We start from the raw sequence: 21,992 nt of genomic DNA on the forward strand, positions 1-21,992 counted from the left end.
ACCACAAGGGATTCTGGGGGGAGGCGCATGCAAATAAGGCCAACAATTATCACATTTTGCCTCTATATACAGAGTTTTACTCCAGTAAGCAACATGCGCTGCTTTGCCATTCTTAGCATATCTTTGTTTACCCATAAATCCCTCTCTCCATATTTAGTGTTTGCACACAAATTAGATACTGTTTTTTCAAAGCTAGGGCTTTCCCTGTATACTGCTTTGTTGTATGTCACTTAGTATGAACTAAATGTAAAGTTTTACAAAGGTTTTCTTCTACAAGTTAGGTCCCCTCTAAATGTATGTTCAACCACATCCCCTGAGTAGAATAGTACCCCATAATGATATAATGCTATATATGTTTTATTTTATAAGGATGTTCTTTTACTACACTGTCTAAAATTATTTTTGAACTTGGCCAAAAAGGTATATTTGTAGTGGGAAGGTGACAAGGTGTTACCTATTTTTCAATTTGTTTTACATTTTCTTAATTTTCTTTCCATGACATAGTGACATCACTACAGTTTGTAGTGATTTTTTTTTAATTGGTTGTATTTTCTTAAGGCTTTTTTTGAAGAAACAGTGTTTCCCAGAGTTTCTGGACACACCCTTTCCCTTAATTGGAGGACCAGGGTGTGCCTGGAAGCTTCACATCCCGGTGAACTTCAGCAAAATGGCAGAGCTTTCGGGCACATTCTCTCCCCTGATAGTCCAATCGGGGAGAGGATGTGCTCGGAAGCTCTGCCATTTTGCGGAAGTTCACGGGAGAGATTATGTCCCTGTCCCGTTGTCCCCAAAGAAACAACAAAGACGTTTTGGAGCAACAGAAGAAGAACTAAAAGATGCAAGATCAGAAACTGAGCTGTGCAGTGGAGAGACAGCGACGTAGAAACAGTTGGCAGAGAAGGTAGGGAGAGTGTGAAGGAGCATGAATGAGAGAGTAGGTGAGTGTGGAAGTGAACTAACCAATGAATTTTGATAAAATTGCAATTTGTACAAACCCGAATGCACAAGTCTAATGTATGGTAACAAGAAATGTGCGGAGTTGTGAAAAATGTCAATGTCTTTAGCCTAAGTGTATGAAAACTTTCAGCCTCAATTGTAAACATGTTTTTCACCAAGCCAGTTTTCTGCCAGCCTATCACCCAGCTTGAGAATGAATGTGTTGCAAATCGTCATTTGTTTACAGGCTGCTAAACAGATATGTAATGACTATTTGTTACAAATGGGAGGCAGGAGATGGCAGGAGGATCCCTTTAGACTGGTTACCTCTCCCCAGTCTCTGACAGTAATTACTGCCTGCTTAAACGTGCTCATTGTGTTGCTTTTCATGGTATAATTATTAAGGACTCTTACTAACCCTGGAGTAGCAGTTACTGCCATTGTGGTTATAGAAAGTGTTTTTAATTTTTATTTTTTTGTTATATTCTCAGCAAAAGGATGATGGGCTGCAGCAATGTTTTCTGGGTCCCCTTAATAACCCAGGTTTTAAGTACTTCACATTTCAGTACTTATGTACTTCACTTGTAATTATTTGTCTGTATCGGATGTATAAAAAATTAATGCATCAGCCACTTCGGATATTAAGAGATCATTTGCTTAGCATTCTATTCAGTAGATCTATTCACATTAATTAAGGGTTAACTTGCACTAATTGCTTGCAAATTAATGGGAATGTCTGAGTCTTTGATAACTGAGGCTTTGAAAAATTTCAAAGCCTACTTTTCACGAGAACCCCATACATCATCCCTAGTTAAGTGGGGCACTGGAAATATAATTTTAATGGGGGCATAAACCCTATTTTGGCAGGAGTTAAAAATACCCCAGTGCCAGACATGCAGCCTACCCACACTACTCCCTTACCCTGTATTCCATGACTAGTGGGATTCTGGGTAACATGCAAGTTACCTTTTGGGGATACATGAAATCAAACTGTCTATCCTTTCACCATCTCATGTGCTTTGGGATTGAGGGGGCTAACCAGTGATATAAAGAAAAGCCCAGGTAGAGGGAGTAATGTCCATCCTGGAGGGTATACGTGAGTAGAAGACTGGTAGAGGACCTGTATATGATAGGTCAGGGTGTGACTGGGGGGCTTCCCTGGATCAAGCAAAGGGCAGCTATCCCCATAAATGTATAATCATTGCATCCCATGTTGACTATACTGAAAAGCAAATTATGAACACAATATCACCTTGTGTATGGGATACACAGGAGTGGGGGGCACAACCAGCAATTTGCCTAGGGTCAACAGTCTTACTCTTAATGTGAACACATATACATTTAAATGTTTATCTTGCACATTTAACTATCTGATACATCAACATAATCTTTTATATTAAAGAATGTCAAAATAAGCACAATTACCTCTGTAGTCTATATTCTATATTGGCCTAAATCAGTATCTTCATTTAAGGTCTTTTTCATATTACCACATTAAACAGATGTCACGCTAAAAGGATTGCTGTTATAGAGCAGATTACTCTAGAGAAATGGGTTGAGATTTCAGAATCGATACAAGAGGTGGTCATTAGCTGCCGGCATTGTGTTTTTTTAGCACTGAGTGCATTTTAACTCTTTTATCATTTCAATTAGTGCTGGCAGTATTGTGATCACTGATGACATTTTACAGAAGGAGCCTTAGCAGGGTTAAAATACCGGTATATGTGTCTAAACCCTATGATTCATTAAAAAAAAAATTCAGACGACCAATTATTTTTTATAACCTGATTGTCCCAGAACGGATAACATAATTAAATAATTGGGGATAGAAGATGAAATGGCATTGAAGTAAAAGCATGGAATACACAAAATGAGGAGAGACGACAGGAGGTCAAAATAAGATCAGGTCAAACATATGTGAAATGGATTCACGGAGATGACAGACATGTGTTGGAATGAATGAAAATGAATGAATGAAAAAAGTATGAATATGAGAAGCTGGGATGTTTAAAATGGATAGATTGAATTTAAAAAAATGGATAAATAATAAATAGCAAGAACTGCTTTTTAATTGGAGCAAACAGGAGAGTAGATCAATAAATACATTTTCTTTTTTCTACAATAAATAATGCATTAATTGAAACGAAGTAAGGACAGTAGTAGTTATTATGTTCTCTCTAATCCAGCATTTTATCACTGCACTGTGCAATGGCCAGTCCAATCCTGGCCCTGTTAGTTTTCCACCCTTTGCTTAACACAAAGACTTGGCCATTCCATTCTAAAGGACCTATCCCAGCAAGGAACATACATCTTACCAGGTTGGTTTAACTGCAGGGTACTCTTACTCCACTGTGACAGTCCCACAATGGCCACCATCTTGGCTCCAAGACTGGACCTTCTCTTCTTTGTTGTGGTAACCCCAGCTGCATCTGTGGTTCCAGGATTTCCCTTTTCCAGGTTATACATCTCTCCGCTGATGCTGGAACTGCGGATGACATTCCTGGCTGAAGAACTGGCCTCCCCGTTGAACATTTTGGGGAGGTGTAATCTAAATATAATGGAGGAAGGATACTTCAGTAGGCAAAAAAAGCTTGAAAATCATGACATTTATTTTATACACCACCTAATAGTTCAACTATTAAATTCTTCACAGATTACCTATTGGGGTTGGAATGGCTCAGCAGTTTAGTTACTTCTTCACAGCAGTTGATGCTTAGTAGTCAAATTAAAAGAGGTTAAAAAAGGCTGCGCTAAAAATAACTAAAATATGATAACCAATCATTTTAAATAAGCTGCTATAGTGAGAAACTATTCAAAAGTGCATAAAAAACTCCCCTACAAATAAATATGCAATAGTGTAAATGTCAAGCAATAGAAAAGAAAGAGTTCCTCTAACTTAGCGCTTTATATAAAATAGAATCCACATGATAAAATAAATTAAAATACTTAAATTTCAGCGTGTACTGGTTGTTCAAATGCAAAGAAAGACATCATAGTAAATTGATGCTTATTGTATTCCACTTCCCAGGCACAATCAAGCCGGCACAGTCCCCATAGGGCAAGGCTAGCGATAGTCAAGTCATTGGAGCATCGAGTTGTGTGGATTAAGTTAGCTCATCTGGTAATGTGCTCAGTGATCAATAAAGCGGAATAGGATTCCCTTTCACTAGTTTATGCACAGGCTGTGAAAGCCAAACCAGACCCTGGCTTGACTAATCCTTTGTCCTGCCCCAGAAATGTGTGGCTTGCCTAGCTCAAATTAAACACACTTTACAATGTCTGACACAAGAAAGCACGATGGCTGCCCCCATAATGTTTCTCATCTGGTGATTCAGTTCTTTAATATCGGAAGCGAAATAATACATGCAAATGAATGGCAATACATATTCTTCTGAACGGATTTTGTAAGGCTCACTTATTTATTTAATGTAACATACTAGTAAAGTTACAAGGGAAAACTTACTTTAGTAAATTATAGGAACCAGAGAGCTCTTTTAAAATAGATTTGTCAGTAACATAGCTTGGCTAAACATATATAGCATCATGTTTTCAACTTTTCCTCTCCAGCAATGGTGCTTAGCACCCCTGTAGGGTGGAAGTATTGTGGTAATGCACATCAATGAGTAAAAGTCCAGTCACAGACCAGTGGTTGCTCCAAATAAGACAGCATACAGAAATTGATGAAAGTTTGCAAGCATTAAAGTCTGTTGTTCTAGCTGGTTGACCGGACTCAACGGAAGAGGTGTCCTTGCTTGCAAGTGAATACTGGATGTTCGGGGATAAAATCAGCATTGATGGTATACTGTACAAAGGGCCAAGAGTCATTATTCCAAAATCATGAAGGTCAGAGATGTTGATATGCATATACTAAAGCCACATTGGTGTAGAAGCATGCTATAGGCAGGCACTTGATTCCTTGTACTCGCTCAACATGCATCAGAGTTTGCACATCATGGCCAATTGGACAGAGTAATCTCAGGTAACGGGGCTCAATTTTCATGTGAACGATTCAATTTATGATTGATTGGGCATTTTACCTCTTCCCTGCAGCACCCGCAAGCTAATGGAAAGTAGCTCAGCACAGCGCCTGATGTCAGGGAGGCTGAGGACTTCATTACCAATTGTGTACCGGTAGTATCTGGTGTACTGGAGAAATTACGTCGGAGGAAACAGATCTCCAAATTGATGTATGATATCTCTGCCAAAGTCTCACCGGAACTAAGCATAGGTGACTCAATCCACATAAAGCCACTGGTGATTGGACTGGCTCTGTGTACAGAGAATAGCACCTCGCTCTTATCTTGTGGTTGCTGAGTGTAGTATCTACTGACGTAATACAGTGGATCTCCAAGTAGCAGGAAAAACCCATAAGGAAAGCCTATGGCCATCTTGCACATATCCCCAAAGAGACACTCAATGACTTTACCCCTGCTAGACCAAGCAAGGAAAGCAAGGATCATGCAGCTGTTACACATCAGAGTTATACTAAGAGGATGACTTCCGGCAAGGTAATACACCAGATCTACCAGCAGCACATTGTTTATGATTTTATTGCAGTGATCAGTTTTAGTTAATTGTTTGTCAATTTGGGAATAAATGTAGATAAAAAGGGAAGATGTTGTACAGTTAACAAAATATTGCTACCTTGTGGCTGCTGTTAAACTGCATAACCCTGTACACGCTACTTCCTGTTTTACATTTGATTTAAATCTTGTTCTCAGTTTCTAACATGGTTCCGTGCTCAGAAAGCTTGTAGCGCCTTAATTCTTCCTCATCAAACACAAGTGATCTTTAGTTTAAATAAGTTACATTTTTTTTTGCTAACAACTGCCAAGGAGATAGTGTTATGATGTAGTAGATGGCTGCTCTCACTGGTAGCAAAATGACGGGTCCATATATTTGGGAACGCAAAAAATGTACTTACATTGTGACTGCCCCACACAGATTGCACATCGTAGGCCTCACATGATAATCATATATTTTATATTATAACATTTTTATTCCTATAAACCTATATATAATATAGAAGTATTTATTATCAAATTAGCATAACTATAGACATATTCAGCAAACATTAAATTACTATTACCATCAAATATTGGAATTAATAATGATACATCAAAGCCATCCACTGTAATTATTATGCCTCTAACGCTTAAATAATATAGTTTCATTATATATTTGACTAAAAGGTAATCTGTAATACAATAAAATATTTCTGCCCAATAAAATATTTAATGTATGGGCCTGTTATTGTCATGTAGTATCATAAGAAATATCATTTTAAATATGCATTTTAATTGATGTATTGATCAGCTATGGCTGTCCCTATAGGAGGATGCTTGTATCTGGATGAAAATTACATATTGATTTTTTGAGTTTTACTGCACAAATTGGACTTGATGGAGTGTTGATCCTTTAATTCTTTGATTCTACACAGCTTTAACTCTTCTGGGAAGGATTTCCACAAGATTTTGGAGTGCTTTTGTGGAAATTTTTGCCCATTGATCCAGTAGAGTATTTGTGAGGTCAGGCAGTGATGTTGGACGAGAAGGCCTGGCTCGCAATCTCTGTTCCAGTTGATGGGGTTGAGGTCAGGGCTCTGTGCGGGCCAGTCAAGTTCTTCCACACAAAACTCATCCAACCATGTCTTTATGGATCTTACTTTGTGCTCTGGGGCACAGTCATGCTCAAATAGAAAAGGGCCTTCCCCAAACTGTTACCACAAAGTTGGAAACATAGCATTGCCCAAAATGTCTTGGTTTGCTAAAGCAAAGTTCCCGTCCACCACTGAAAAACAGCCCCATACCATTATCCCTCCTCCACCAAACTTTACAGATTGCACAATTCAGCCAGGCAAGTAATGTTCTCCTGGCATCGGCCAAATCCAGACTCGTCTATCAGACTGCCAAACAGAGAAGCGTGATTGTCACGCACAGAACACGTTTCCAGTGGCAGTGTGCCTTACACCATTTAATCCAACACTCAGCATTGTACTTGGTGATGTGAGGCTTGCATGCAGCTGCTCGTCCATAGAAACCCATTCTATAAAGCTCCCACAACACAGTTTTTTTTTGTGCTGATATTAATGCCAGTGGAAGTTTGGAACTCTTCACCTACAGAATCAGCAGAAAGTTGCCAACTTTTACACACCGTGTGCCTCAGCCTGATCTGTAACTTGGCATTCCTCTTCGTAGCTGAGTTGCGGCTGTTCCTAAATGCTTCCAATTTTCAATAATACCACTTACGGTTGACCATGCCTAGCAGGGATGAAAATTCACTGACTTATTGCATTGTCAACTGACTTATTGCAAAGGTGGCATCCTATCACTGTACCGTGCTTGAATTCCCTGAGCTCTTCAGAACGACCCTTTTTTTTTGCAAATGTTTGTAAAAGCAGACTGCATGCAGGAAGCAAAAAACATGTGGCGTGACTAATTGGGGGTTATTTTTAATAACTGACTCTGGTGCAACGTTTGAAAACTGGTCCTGCAGAAACACAGAATTTGATGGCAGATAAGGACCATCTAGTCTGCCCATTTTCTCTAATCACTGTATGGGATTACCCTTCTACCCTTTTTGCTGAGAGGCTTTTCCACCAATCTATCACACTCTCAGTAAGATGAAACATCCTTAGGTTGCATCTAAGCCTCTGACCCTCTAGTTTTAGACTATGGGCTCGTTATTACTAGAGCAATCTATGCCATGTTCCTGCTTACTGCACCATTACTATGGTCATATGACCATTTTCAGACTTCAATCCCTGGTGCGTTATTTTCTATCGCTTTTTTTTTTACCACAGTTTTATGACAAAAATGTTGCTGCCTTGCATCACCTGTCCTTACCCACCTTGATGACCTCATGTGTCAAACAATTTCCTCACTGGTCACAACTAATGGAAATTTAGAATAGGCCAGTAACCTAGTAAAAAATATTATAGCTTGAAACAGGACTAGCTTCACTGGTCAAAAGGAATAGCTGTGCATGGGCCCCGGGGAATGTATGGACTCTGGGCAGCTGCATCTCAAAGTTTAGTGTCTTTCTCTATAAAACAAGAGGGCTTTATGTGCCAAATATTGTCCTCCCTGCTGCTGAGAATTGAAGACGGCCCTTTCTTCAGTAATCAATCTTTTTTAGCTTTGTGTATACTGGCAGTACATTCTAATAGTCATCACAAGCCGAGGAGCATTATTTCCCAAGATAATAGCTGTTGGCCAAAAAATCTTGGCACTAATGTGAGCCAAGGAGCAAATTGGCTAGACTCAGCATTGGTGAGATCTGTTGGTATTTGGGCATGTCATGAATATAATGCCCAGACCTTGAGCAATTTGGACATGGATTGAACACTGAGCCACACCGTTTGTTGTAGCACTTGAACATTTCCATGTAGTTTGTCTGCTATTAATCTGGTGCAGGGATTTTACATAGGTGTGATAGAAGGGAAATGGGTTCCACAAGTAAAAACCAACCAATCTAGCATTGTGGAACACAACAGGACTCATGCCTTTACTGTATAGTCAAAAACCCAGCTTCTCCAGAACCCGTGTCTGGACTTAGTATTACTACTACTAGTCAGCTTGCCTTTGTCATTGCAGCGCTATTCTTCCACACCTAGACCCCAATGTTACTCCTTCCTCCTCTGTTCCTATATATTGTTCCCAAAGCAGAAGATTGGTGGTATCCATCAAAGGAGATCAGACCTCCTCACCCAGTGTAGTACCAGGGTTACAATTTGCACTGTGATGTTATTCCCATGGTCTACAAGTTGGTGAAGATATCCAGCAGCATACCCTTTACTCACATGCTGATACGAAAACATATAGAAAATGATACAAAGACATACAGAATATAGCTGTTATTGTTCCAATGTTATTTAAAAAGTCTGGATCACATCGCTTGCATTTACAGATTTTGCATCAGCTATGCATTTGACTTATTGAACGTCAATGTTTCTACCATTGTAACTTCAGTTTCCACCACATACTGCCCCTCCACCCCTGTGCGATCTTCAAACGTCATATCTTTCACTGTGAACGTGATATATTGCCTTCTCACACTCTGCACCTTCTCTAATAGTCTCTTTCATGTGACCCCCAATGCCCGCTCTTTGTCACCTCATGTGTATATGAGCAATGCAGCAGCAAATTAAAGTCCTTGTATGAGCCTGATTGCCACTATTCTGTTTAACCATCAAACGTGTTCCTATGTGGGTTCCTGCAAACAAAAGGAACTGTACAAAGCCAACCTGTGTGTGTTTGATACAACGCTACATGTATGTATCACATCTGAGTTACAAAAACCTTGAGATATCAACAAAGCAAAACACCAGCCTTATGATAGACTAATTATCCCTAATGTTAGCAAATAAACTGTAGGCAACAAGCACACATTCAAATACTTGCGCATATGTTGTCAATCACATGTACGAGGGTGATAGAGGATCTCTCCACAACGTCATAAAATACATAGGTGACATTTGTGGGTCACTGTTAGGTACATGGGAGAGACATCAGTGCGATACACAATGATGAGGGATTCATGGGCTGATTTTACTTACAGAGGGTCCCTAGGTGTGATATCCAGGAATGGCAGTTCAATTAAAAAACGCTAAAACATGGGCTTCTTCTTGTGGAAAAATAAATCTAAGGGGGAACTGCCTACGACCTCAACCTGTTATGAGGATGCAGATTTAGACGACGCACATTGTTGATCGGAACAATGAGACGCTTCCACAGTGTGTTACAATGTGTTAATTGCCGGTACCCACAGAGACAGCCATTCAGTTTGCCAAGGGAGACAATGGCTCATTCAATATATCAGCATAAAAGACACACCGGCAGCGTAAACAGCTGTATGTTACAGTGACAGCCTGAAGACAAACAGACAAAGGCATGTCTACAATGAAACCGAAGAAAGATCAACACCTTATACCGGCAAATATTGCCGGCTACCCTCATAGGAAATAAGCTGGCCACTAGACAGGCCTCTGGCTAGCAAGTTCAAAATATGATGTGTTCTAGGAAGGCTAATGCCACCTCCTGTCCTCTCTCTTCGCTGCGTCATGTGATACAGGCACTGCTGCAGTTCACATATCAGTATGCAGCACACACCACTACCACACTTCCCGAAACCCACCTGCCAACAGAGGAGGGGATTAACAAAGGTGTGATTATGGCATATAACAGCCTTCTCCGGGCACTAAATAGTTAAAGGTTTGCAAGCAATTGACAGACCTGTGGCACCTCTATATATCTTTATGGCTCGTGACAAACGAATGACCTCCTCTAGAGATGTAACTGAATGCAGTCTGCTACATGTGTGTGGAATGGCCCTACAGCACAGGTATGGCAGGCTGAGAAAGTATGCCATTTACAAAACACTCGCTACTGTCCTGACATTCCTGACTGTAGAAGATGATGGACGGAAAATGGGGATAAGGTTTCACAGCAAATAGGGAAACGCAGACAGGGTGAGACAAGGTTCTGATTGGACGGATCGGATACGGAGACAGGCAGAGGGAGGCAGACAACACACAACTGCATTTCAACTACTACAGTGATTAATGTCTCGGAAGTATGTTCATGTAAGCTGTCTTTGAGAAACAACGATGGGTTCAGTAGATAATGGGAGCGGAGGCGAGGAGTATTTTGAATTTCTCCAGCATTGTGTAAGTGATGAGTTGGAAAATTGAACAACCCTGTGTGCTAACGATAAAAAGAACAATTATAGGGGTGGATGGAGAGCCAGCAGGCATTCATTATTAGCTTTAGTTTGGTCCAAACAAGTCCTAAAGTAGCCTCCAGAAGTAGCCCACAGAAACTTGAGTCATCTTATCAATCTATGCAAAAAGAAGTCATCAGCTTAGGGGTACATTACAGAGCTGAAGTGAGAGGCATTATCAAAGGGTTTCAATTGGTCCTTTTCTGCCCCACAATATAATATTTTTATTAGCATCTTATGACATTTTAAGAAGATCACAGAAATTTTAGATTTTATAGGAGTTTTTGGGATGAGTGCTGGGTTAAGCCTGGTCAGATATTAGACGTGAAATGATCAGGCCGCACATTACCTCTGCTCCAGGTCTTAACAGCCTCTTGGAAGGATCTGTCTTAACAAGGATTCTTAGAACCGGAGAAAGGTTGGAAATGTATATCCCCCAAATCCTGGGGGACCCTGGGAATACAGGATTTTTATGCGGCAACCATACACAAAAGAAGCCTGTACACCATTATCAGAAACAAGTGCAGGAGCTGTCCTGTTTATTGATATTTACAGAAAGAACCGTTGTATGTAGATCAACATATTGATCATGGTAAAGAAAAATAATTTGCCATAATAATACAAGCATTGCTCGAGGACCAGCTAATTGCCGTCAGTCTGCAGTTCTTGCTCACAAAATAAATAAGCCCAATTTGCGGGGTTACACCAGGGACGAACAAACAGGCTGCCAATAGATATTATTAGACCATAACTTCCAATAGCTACCAATAACTCCAATAATAGCCCCGAAGAACGCAGTCGCCCAGCCTTGGCTATAATATAGCTTAAATCTGGACATTAAGTGGATCAGGTCCTCACTGAGAAATGTACACCAACATGCTTTCCTTAAGACTTTAGAGGGTTTGCGATTAATCGCTACCGTGTCCAGCATTTGAATTAATTCAACCAGAGCTATCGAATACATATAATAAAATCGAAATCGAATAAATATAATAAAATAATATAATAAAAATAAAATAAGCTAATCAACATGGATCTGTAGCATCTTGAATTAATAACAATATCGAATACGTGTTTAATGAGATAAATCAGTGCTTTTAATTCTATAATACAAATTTATGTGCAAAACGGTTTGCCCAATTAAATGCACAAAAATCTAAACTATATAAAAAGTAAACAAATACACACACATACATATAAATACATATATATATATATATATATATATATATATATATATATATATATACACAAATACACATATGTATATATATATATATATGTATATATATGTATATATATATATAAAATGACATTAAGACATATATATATTTGTTTACCTGTGCAGGATGCCGGTGCCAGGGAGGCGTGGAGAAGAAGTGACTGAAGAACAAGGCAAAGAGATGCCCTAACTTTACCTCTCTCCCTCCCTCTCCCCTCTCCCCGACGACCAGAATAAAGGCTGCTGTGGGCATGGAAGGAGGGCTGCAGCATGGAGCAGAGCCGACCGCTGGCACCTCGGCAGACGCAGGAACAGCAACAGAGACGGAGGTAGAAGAAGAAGACGGAAGCTGAAGACTCTCTTAATCTTGAAGAGCTTCTGGATAGAAACTGAGGGAGCGCTTGCAAGATTGGTTGCTAAAGCGTCTCCATGACAACCGAGCTGACCCACTTCTGCGGTAGCCAAAAGCTCGGATGGAGATGCCTTCCTTAACCCGTATACATGCCAGAGCAATCTGCATTGTGTTGCAGTGTGCCACGGTCTAGCAATAAAGGGGTTAAGGTCACTGACCCCAAGAAGCCAGTGCAATTTTCAGCATCTGGAAAGGAGAGTGGACTCTTGTCTGTGATTCTGGTAACCATTAGCGAATGGACCGAGAGACAGGAGACATTCTGTGGCTATGGTTAATAAACATACAATTATGTCATATGAACTGCAGGATTTTCCTATACTGAGATACTGATATGTGATAAGCCATGGGATACAATTACATCATAAGAGCTGCAGCTTTTACATATACTGATATACTGATATGTGATAAGCCATGGCATACAATTACATCATAGGAGCTGCAGCTTTTACATATACTGATATACTGATATGTGATAAGCCATGACATACAATTACATCATAGGAGCTGCAGCTTTTACATATACTGATATGTGATAAGACATGGCATACAATTACATCATAGGAGCTGCAGCTTTTACATATACTGATATGTGATAAGCCATGGCATACAATTACATCATAGGAGCTGCAGCTTTTACATATACTGATATACTGATATGTGATAAGCCATGGCATACAATTACATCATAGGAGCTGCAGCTTTTACATATACTGATATATTATGAGCAATGGCATACAATTACATCATAGGAGCTGCAGCTTTTACATATACTGATATGTGATAAGACATGGCATACAATTACATCATAGGAGCTGCAGCTTTTACATATACTGATATATTATGAGCAATGGCATACAATTACATCATAGGAGCTGCAGCTTTTACATATACTGATATGTGATAAGCCATGGCATACAATTACATCATAGGAGCTGCAGCTTTTACATATACTGATATATTATGAGCAATGGCATACAATTACATCATAGGAGCTGCAGCTTTTACCTATACTGATATCTTATAAGTGATGGCATTTAATTGCATTATAGGAGCTGCAGCTTTTACCTATACTGATATACTGGTATCTATATATCACAAGCAGTGATCACTGCTCATCAAATCTAGCGCAATATAGTGATTTGTCAAAATCTGTTCTTCAGGTTATTCGAAATATCCTGTTATCCATGGGGAAAAATCATGTTTGTAACTTGGTATTGTGCTGATTGTTTGAGCAGAAAACCATGGTGTAGAGAGATGATGGGTAAGATGAAGAGCCGTCTGTGTGAAGCCATGCAATATTCATGCCTATCTTTTGTGTATTCATTTGTAAGTCAATAATATGAAGCAGGAACATCTAAACTCTCATCAGTTACAAGTGAGTTATTCACCTTCCATATCCATGCATCCAGTCACATATATTTGAATCTTTAATAGAAAGGGAGACAGGGAGAGTAAATTATCTTTGTTCTGTCTTTTGGAATCCCCATTCAGTCTTAATCATTATATTCCAACAAATCGCCTGACATTAAGAAGTTATTTTTTATATAAGTGAAACTCATCAAGTAAAGTGATCCCTGATGCATACCTCCAGACACCTATAGTATAATAATCTTTTTTTCTGGTAAAAGAGCTAAATGTGGAGCAGTCACCATGGCAACCAATTTACAGGCTCCAAGCTTTTGATGGAGCCCAACAGCCCAGAGGCATCTGCTGCGGCTCGCTTACCTAAAGTTGGACTCTGGGCACCTGCTCATTTTGTCCTTCGTTAAAGACAGGAAAAAGAAAATTGTGATAAACTGGGACACAGATTTAAATATGTGTAATAAAAATTAACCCCTTGATGACAATTGACATGCCAGGTAAGTCATGGGAAAAAAAACTCAGTTAATGACAATTGACGTGCCTGGCACGTCATGACTTTAAACGGGTGTTCTGAAAAAAGAATATATAACTTGTGAGGCTTTAGAAAGAAAATTACAGCTAAACACAAGCACTGCAGAAATGTTAGAACAGCCATTGTCACGAAGGGGTTAAAGAGGACATCATATAATGCCTTTTTTATTACACAAATCAATTAAGTACAATGCCTTTTCTTCACTAGAGCAAGTAACCCGAATTATGCTTTTTCACATAAACTTTCTGCATTAAGAACACATTAAGAACACAAAAAATGGCAGAATTTTCCCTTTAATCATTAGTGCATAAAATATCTATGCATTTTCTTAACAGGTATCCATACTGATATTAGTTTTACGAACATGAGTCGTATTAAATGTTTACTCCAGTCATATTCTTTTTTAATGAACCCAGCCCTTTTTTGAAATTCAATTAGAAGAGATTTTGAAATACTTACAATGTAATTTTTCAACCACATTATAATATCTCAAGCAATTTTTCAGTGTAATGAAACCACAACACCATTTTGCACTTATGTCCACATTTATAGACAAATAAAGCCATCCTCAAGAGAATTATTGTCTGATTCCGTCTGAGGGAGTAAAATATTGAAGGACGGGGCAGTGTCATAATTTTCTCTATCTTAAGTAAATGTCTTTTTTAATTGATGTACTCCTTCCTTTCTGACAGTTCTTTCGGTAATATCTTAGTAATATAAATCATTTCCTCTCCTTCTGCTTACTGCATAATGGAGAGAAAAGAATGAAAACAGATTAACCATAGAGATGATCTATAAGGCTTTATTAGGCCTTCTGTTACTCTTAGATTACTCTCCATGGTACTTTAAGTCAGGAATTTCTCTCACAGGGATATTAAGACCTACTTCTCGATATAAACACCTCTTATTCTTTAATTACACATGCCACCTCTTTTAATTTCCAAATATATTGTTTATTTTTGTATTTGAGGTTGAAAAAGAACGAGTTGTCCGCTGAAAGCAAAGAAAGGAATTTAAAACTAGTGATAAATAATTCTAGCTGCAGAATTAATGATGCATTACAGAGGTGGTACATTCTGTTGAATGTTGATTGAGAAGTAAGTCAGACATCACACCTAACAATCATCCGTCAAGCACATTTTGGCTTTGTCAGCGGTACCATTACAACTAGGTAATGACTAAGTGATAACATGAGGCAAGGATTAGAGACTCATATTTCTTCCGCTAAATTTCAAGATGAAGGACAAAGTGCCAACTAAATATTTCCAGGAATTTATCCAAGACAGGTGGAAGGACAAGTAGACTCTATGTTATACACCACAGCCAAATTAAACTGCAATTTCATATGCAAAGCCTTAGAAATACATACTTATCACTTATTACATGATTAGGGATCTATGTTATCTATGAATGCATTCATTTGTCCTAGCAGAGACTTATGGAAGCCTTTTTGTTAAAAGATTCCTTGTCTCCAGTACAAAATAGTACAGCTACTATGATCACTGATTTACCCACACGTTCTCTCGCCAATCCTCAATGGATGACTTACAATCTGTACCTTGGCTTGGAAGAAGCTCATAACTAAAACTATATTTTGTGTATATATATTTATATATATATAAAATTGTACTGTGAACTGTAGTGTTAGACACAATCCATTTAGTATGCATGTATACCAGTTGTTTTTTTTTTGTTTCTTTGAGACCTGTCCCAATGTTCGTTTTTATAGGTAACAAGCTATAAAGGGGGAAAAGTTGGACTTGTGTACACGGTATTGAGAATCCCAACATAAAGGGACAAGCAGAAGTAAGAAAATGGGTTGGCAAACAACACAAGATATACAAGCATTAATTGATTGATATGACATATACAGGGCTGGACCATTTTTTATGAAGAGGTAGACAATATGAGGAGCTAGGAAAGGAACACATGTGTTAAGGGGTCAGAATGAAGTAAGACAAGCAGTAAATCAGATTGAGAGATAGAAACATTGAAACATTGATTACAAATTGCAAACTAGATCATCTCGTCTTGGATGCCATGTATTTCAACCTCCTGTTCTACTCGGATAGTATGGCAGCAAGTAGGCATACTGTGTTGCGTTATATTCCCCAAACATATCAGCAGGAATACAACCCCATGAAGCTATTGTAATTCCTCATCATTACATTATTTCCAATGACATGCCCGATTTCTAACTTCACAGCACGGCTTTGGATTCTTCCTGTCAAATATGAGACACAGTTTTATGTGACACACCTTAGGTTAACCTACAAGAGTTGAACTAGAATATCAATTTGGCTTTTCAGAGCAAAGAGGAGAGAGTATATAAGGAAGATTGATTACGATATTGTCAAATTGTGTGAAGGAATTAGAACGTGGTCAGGATTAGAAGTGATGCATGAGAAGAGCTATTCTTAACACACACACCACTTGGTGTGTGGGATTTGGGTGAGAACTGGTTGCTGATGTGGGTGACTCATGGCACAGTCTTCTGAGATAGGAATGTAGAAGTTACAGTTCATGTAATGCTGGCTGGTGAAATGTAATGCCTGGTGGCACGTTGTCATCCTGTTATTCTTTTGTCTTTTACAGAGATTAATCTATACTTAGGGAAAATCAAGCAGCTGTTTCACTGTTTTGTGTTCTGCAGTGGTTAAAATGGAGCTAGAGTGATGTCATGAATTGGACTGTAATTATGGTGTAACTTGTTCTGTTACAGTCAAGTGAAAATTGTAGGAAGGTAGGGTCTGTCTGCTGTTACAATGGGACAATAGAAAATAAATTGTTCTACTGGAGGTGCTGTCTACAATTAGAGCCCTATGATCTAAAATATCAATTACCGAGACATCCTTACACAGGAATAGGCAGCAACAGGTTTTATGATGGATATTTTACTAAAAGCTTACTAGGAAGCGGTTACTCCACAAGCCTTGTTAAAGACATTGGTATTCCTAAACACATACTGGGAAGAACTGAAAGAACTTTAAGCTATATGTATTTGTTAGGGCTTTAGATCTCGCAACGTGAGCATGCCAGATGATACATTGTGAGATGCCTTCAACACCAAAACCGTGGTACACTATAAGCCCTTAAGGACAACGGGTTGTCCTTAAACCCAATAAGGACAATGCATTGTGAGCTGATACATGCACGGGCTTTGTCGTGAAGGGGATAAAACCTTGCCTCTGCTGCATACCACTTTGGGATTCTTGAGAGGTGGGCAGTATGTCGTTACTCCGACAACATTGAAAACCCATTTGAGCGGGACCCTCCTTACATTTTGTTTCTGTTAGTCCAAATTGTTATTCACTAGTTTTTGTGTCTTGTTAACCAGTTGTACAGATCTGCAACATATAATAGTGATGTATAAATCAATAACTAATAGTAATACAAGTTTAATATTATAACTGGGTGAATTTCTATCTTTATACATCCAAATACAGTTACAATGCTTTCGGCATATCGCTGATTATGCAACCGTGTCTACGCCTTTTTTTAGTATCTTTTTTTAGACTAATCTCATATATTCTCATTGCAGTATCCTAAATAAAGATACTTCTAAAAAAAAAATCACGAGGGTAACTTTTTAGGGAGCCATGTTTTCCTTCTCGATTATGTTCTGCATAATGATAGAACAATTCAGTATCTGAGTACAAAATAATAACTGATTCCTGACAAAGCCGTGTTTCAAAAGAAAGCATGACTGAAGCGGATCATGATTCTTTGTCATAATATTTTATTTATTTCAAGTTTTTTTTAGAATTAATATTACAATAAATTGCATATTCTTAAATTAAACTGCAAAATAAATGATGCATGTTAGGAATTACAAAATATTATAAATGGGATTGTAACTAAAATAAAAAAAAAATCTTAAATCACTTTTCTGTAAAGTCAGTAGCATTTTGCTGTGGTTTGTCTGTCTTCTTGTTCATTCTATGCTTGAATGAAAACCTACTATTCCTCGGCCTATTGCGTTTGTCATGGATTCATATATATTTTTCATTTGGGCGGAGTTCATATATCCTTTAGCCAAAAATATCTATCATGTAAGGGAATGGTAACAGAAATTACTGTACTTCACTCCAAGTATGTCAAAAAACATGTAGCTTAATTTCATACATTCATTCGTCTCAGCCAAAGTATGGCTAATAGGTGTAGACTGTATTTATAACGTGGGTGGAGATATTTGCTTTGTTGTTTTTATCCATAAAAGCTAATGTACGTGTACACAATTAGTACAGGACATGCTTTCTCCTATGGCTTTTTTCTGACTGCAATCGGATGGCTGTTTATAAGGATAACAAGGTTTACAATTAACAGAGCCCCTGATGAGAGGATATGTACTGAAGCAGGACCAGCAACGTATGCTGAAACCTAAACAGACAGCTCGTGAGAAGCAGATGGGCTGATGGGAGCCTGTATCCGGCATCCGCCAGACACAAGTCATTCTGGGCACAAGTCCAGGGATCCTCACTGCCAAAGCATGGGGATAACACAGAACCTGCCACGGGCCCAGCAACCATCCAGCGTCTGGCATAACGAGAAGCCACCATAGCTGAACCTCTGCTCCACAGGGAAAAAATGAGATATTCTTGATGTAATCCAGTTTGATTTGTGAAATAGGCTTCCTGCTGTGATCGCAGAGATTAATACAGAACACAAATTAAAAACTATTTATAATTTTAGGAATATAAAAGAAGGTAAACATTTCAAAACAGCATGCAAGGGTAGACTTGGTGGCCTCACATTCTGCTTTTAGCATTTAAGGACCACGCCTGACTGATATGCTAGTTATGAAAGTAGTCATTCCTGCCTCACACCTCCCCTCTGCTCTTAGTACGATACAGGCTACTAAATAATTCACCCGGCTATTGATTCAGAGCTGTACAGTTTGGTGTTGCGGCCAGGCTTTCTACATCAATCCCTACTGTCCCAATGGGATTATGTGTGTCTCTGCTTCTCTGTGCCAGCCAGGCTCTGTGTACTCATTAGGAGGCACGATGTGCCTGCAAAAACAAGGTCAATGACACTGAGTAAAGGTGCTACAATGATCAGCAATACATTTTTCCCGATAATATGAAATAGCAAGTATTATGAAACCTATATTAGAGTAGATGAAACAATCTACATAATATGCAATATGCAATACATTTAAAACACATATATATATATATATATATATATATATATATATATATATATTGAAAACAATCTAAACCAGGGGTGTCCAAGTTTTTTCTGCAGTGGGCCACTTCATCAGAAATGTAAATGTGCACAGGCCGCACTCATTTTTCACTGAGAGAAAATATGGCCTTTAATAAGATATGCAGATTGAAATAAACTAAATGACACAAAACCTTTACTTTTCCATTCTCTGATTTCTGGGCCTAGAAAGTTTTGTCCTCTGAAGTGACTACAAATTTAGGATTCTGGATAAGTAAAAATTAAATAGTTCTATTAATTCTAGGGATGCACCGAAATGCAAATTCTGGACCGAAACTGAATTCAGGATTCACTTGGCCGAAAATGACCCCCTCCCCCACACCATTAAAAATAAAATTAACAAAAAAAATAACCACACTTTTAATAAAAGTAAGTAACACACCAAAATTGTACAAAAAGAAATCAATAACAACGTACCGTATTGGCTCGGATATAGGCCGCACCCGAATATAGGCCGCACCCTAAAAGTTAGGTGCTTTTTTAAAGAAAAAAGTTTCTGCCCCCCCGAGATATGCTGCCACTCTGTCCCGAAGATGTACCCCCCTGAGATATGCTGCCACTCTGTCCCGAAGATGTACCCCCCTGAGATATGCTGCCACTCTATCCCCCCTCCGAGATATGCTGCCACTCTTCCCCCCCGAGATATGCTGCCACTCTACCCCCCCCCGAGATATGCTGCCACTCTGTCCCCAATATGTCCCCCCCACCAGACTTACCGGTGCAGACTCCACGGGGTCTTGCGAGGCCAGCGGGGGACATCTACGCATAACGCGTATTCAACTTCCGGTGCCGGCACTTCCGCCGTGGGAAGTACCGGCAAGGAAGATTGCTCGCGCAGACGTTCACCGGCAGCGGCGATGCGAGCATAAACAACCTCCGCTGACGGCACGTCTGCAAGATGTGCTTTAAAATCTCCCTTGCCGGGACTCCCCCCGTGGGAATTCCCAGCAAGGGAGATTGTTAAAGCACATCGAGCAGACGTGCTGGCAGCGGAGGTCGTTCACACTCATCGCCGCTGCCGGTGAACGTTTGCGCGATGCGCTTAGACAATCTCCCGTGCAGGCACTCCCCCCGTGGGAAGTGCTGGCAGGGGAGGCTGTCTGAGCGTATCAGAGAGTAGGATATGGGTCCCCTGCACTGCTGCAGGGGATCTGTATCCTAACCCTGCTGCCTGCCCGGGTGCTAGACCCCGAATATAGGCTGCAACCCCACTTTAAAGACTTAAAGTGGGGGGGGAAAGTGCGGCCTATATTCGGGCCAATACGGTATATATATATATATATATATATATAATTAACAGCAATCTCAGGCAAACCCAGATTCCAGCATGTACTGGTTGCCTGGGCATGATAGGAGTGTGATTGCTGTTAACAATCATATATAAATTAATATTGTTATTGTATCTTTTGTCCAATTTTGGTGTGTTATTTACTTTTAATAAAAGTTTGGTTAACACAGCAAAATTAGACAAAAAATTAAATAACACTATTAATATATATATATATATATATATATATGATTGTTAACAGCAATCACACTCCTATCATGCCCAGGCATACCCAGGTTCCAGCATGTACTGGCTGATTTAGCAATCACATTCCTATGATGCCCAGGCAACCAGTAAATGCTGGAACCTGGGCATGATAGGAGTGTGATTGCTGTTAGCAATCACACTCCTATCATGCCAAGTCAGCCAGTACATGCTGAAACCTGAATAGTCTTCCTGTGGCATACTTACACAAGGGACATCCATAAGTGTAAATTAATTGAAAGAGCCTACCAATTTCCCCAATACAAGTGACAACATACCTCCCAACATTTCAAATAGCCAAAGGGGTGTCGTTAGAAGCGTGGATAAGGGTCAGCGTGCATACAAGAGAGTATGGTTGGACGGGATGCCACTCTCAGTGTGAACAACTCCATTTTAAAGTATAGTGAATACAATAAATACATTATTGATAACCAGTGTGATGTCCACACCATGTACATTATTTGTATTTGGGTGGATTTGTTCATCTGCTTATGAGAATAAACACACGTATTACTATAGCCTAATGCTCTTCGTGATAATCCAGTTATAGGACTCCATCTTGTCACCCAACATCTGGCCATAGAAGAACATTTTGGTAAGCAGCAGCATGTGGGAATACTTGAGTGATGATGGTCATTTGTCTCCTTATGTAACTAAGTCAGTTAACTAATCTACAGGCATGCTTACCACGATGGGGCTCCACGCGTGCTGGGGCTCCATGACCTTTGCACTTTGGCTGGATACTTTGTATGATATATTTTTGGAGCCACTTTAGGTGAATGTATAAGATCTTACATTTTGAACACGTGATTAAAGTGCCATAGTGGCAGGGCTACAAGCTGTCATCCCTCCTCTGCATAGTTCATTGTTTATGTTGGTCTTTTGGAGTAGAACAAGTCGACCTTACTAGAGTCTGCACATAATTACAGACAGGGAAGGCAAAACTGAAGTTATTTAAAAACAGCAATTTTAAAGCAAAGTCCAATGACCATAGCAACCAATGGCATATATTTCTACTTTTACCTTTGTTAAACTGAAAGTTATATAA

At 39.3% G+C, this 21,992-nt stretch overlaps 1 protein-coding gene across 1 annotated transcript in view; it reads right to left on the reverse strand.

Moving 5' to 3' along the window:
- Positions 1–12,205, reverse strand: part of RIMS3 (regulating synaptic membrane exocytosis 3) — a 39,895-nt gene extending 27,690 nt beyond the window's left edge. The window contains exons 1-2 of the mRNA XM_053454751.1: positions 11,997–12,205; positions 3,252–3,484 (exon numbers count right to left, since the gene is read on the reverse strand). Of these exons, the coding sequence (XP_053310726.1) occupies positions 3,252–3,468 (217 nt within the window). The 5' untranslated portion in view covers positions 3,469–3,484; positions 11,997–12,205. The remainder of the gene's footprint in view (positions 1–3,251; positions 3,485–11,996) is intronic.
- Positions 12,206–21,992: the final 9,787 nt, after the last annotated feature.

Source organism: Spea bombifrons, chromosome 2 (assembly GCF_027358695.1).
Source record: "Spea bombifrons isolate aSpeBom1 chromosome 2, aSpeBom1.2.pri, whole genome shotgun sequence".
Lineage (NCBI taxonomy): Eukaryota > Metazoa > Chordata > Amphibia > Anura > Pelobatidae > Spea > Spea bombifrons.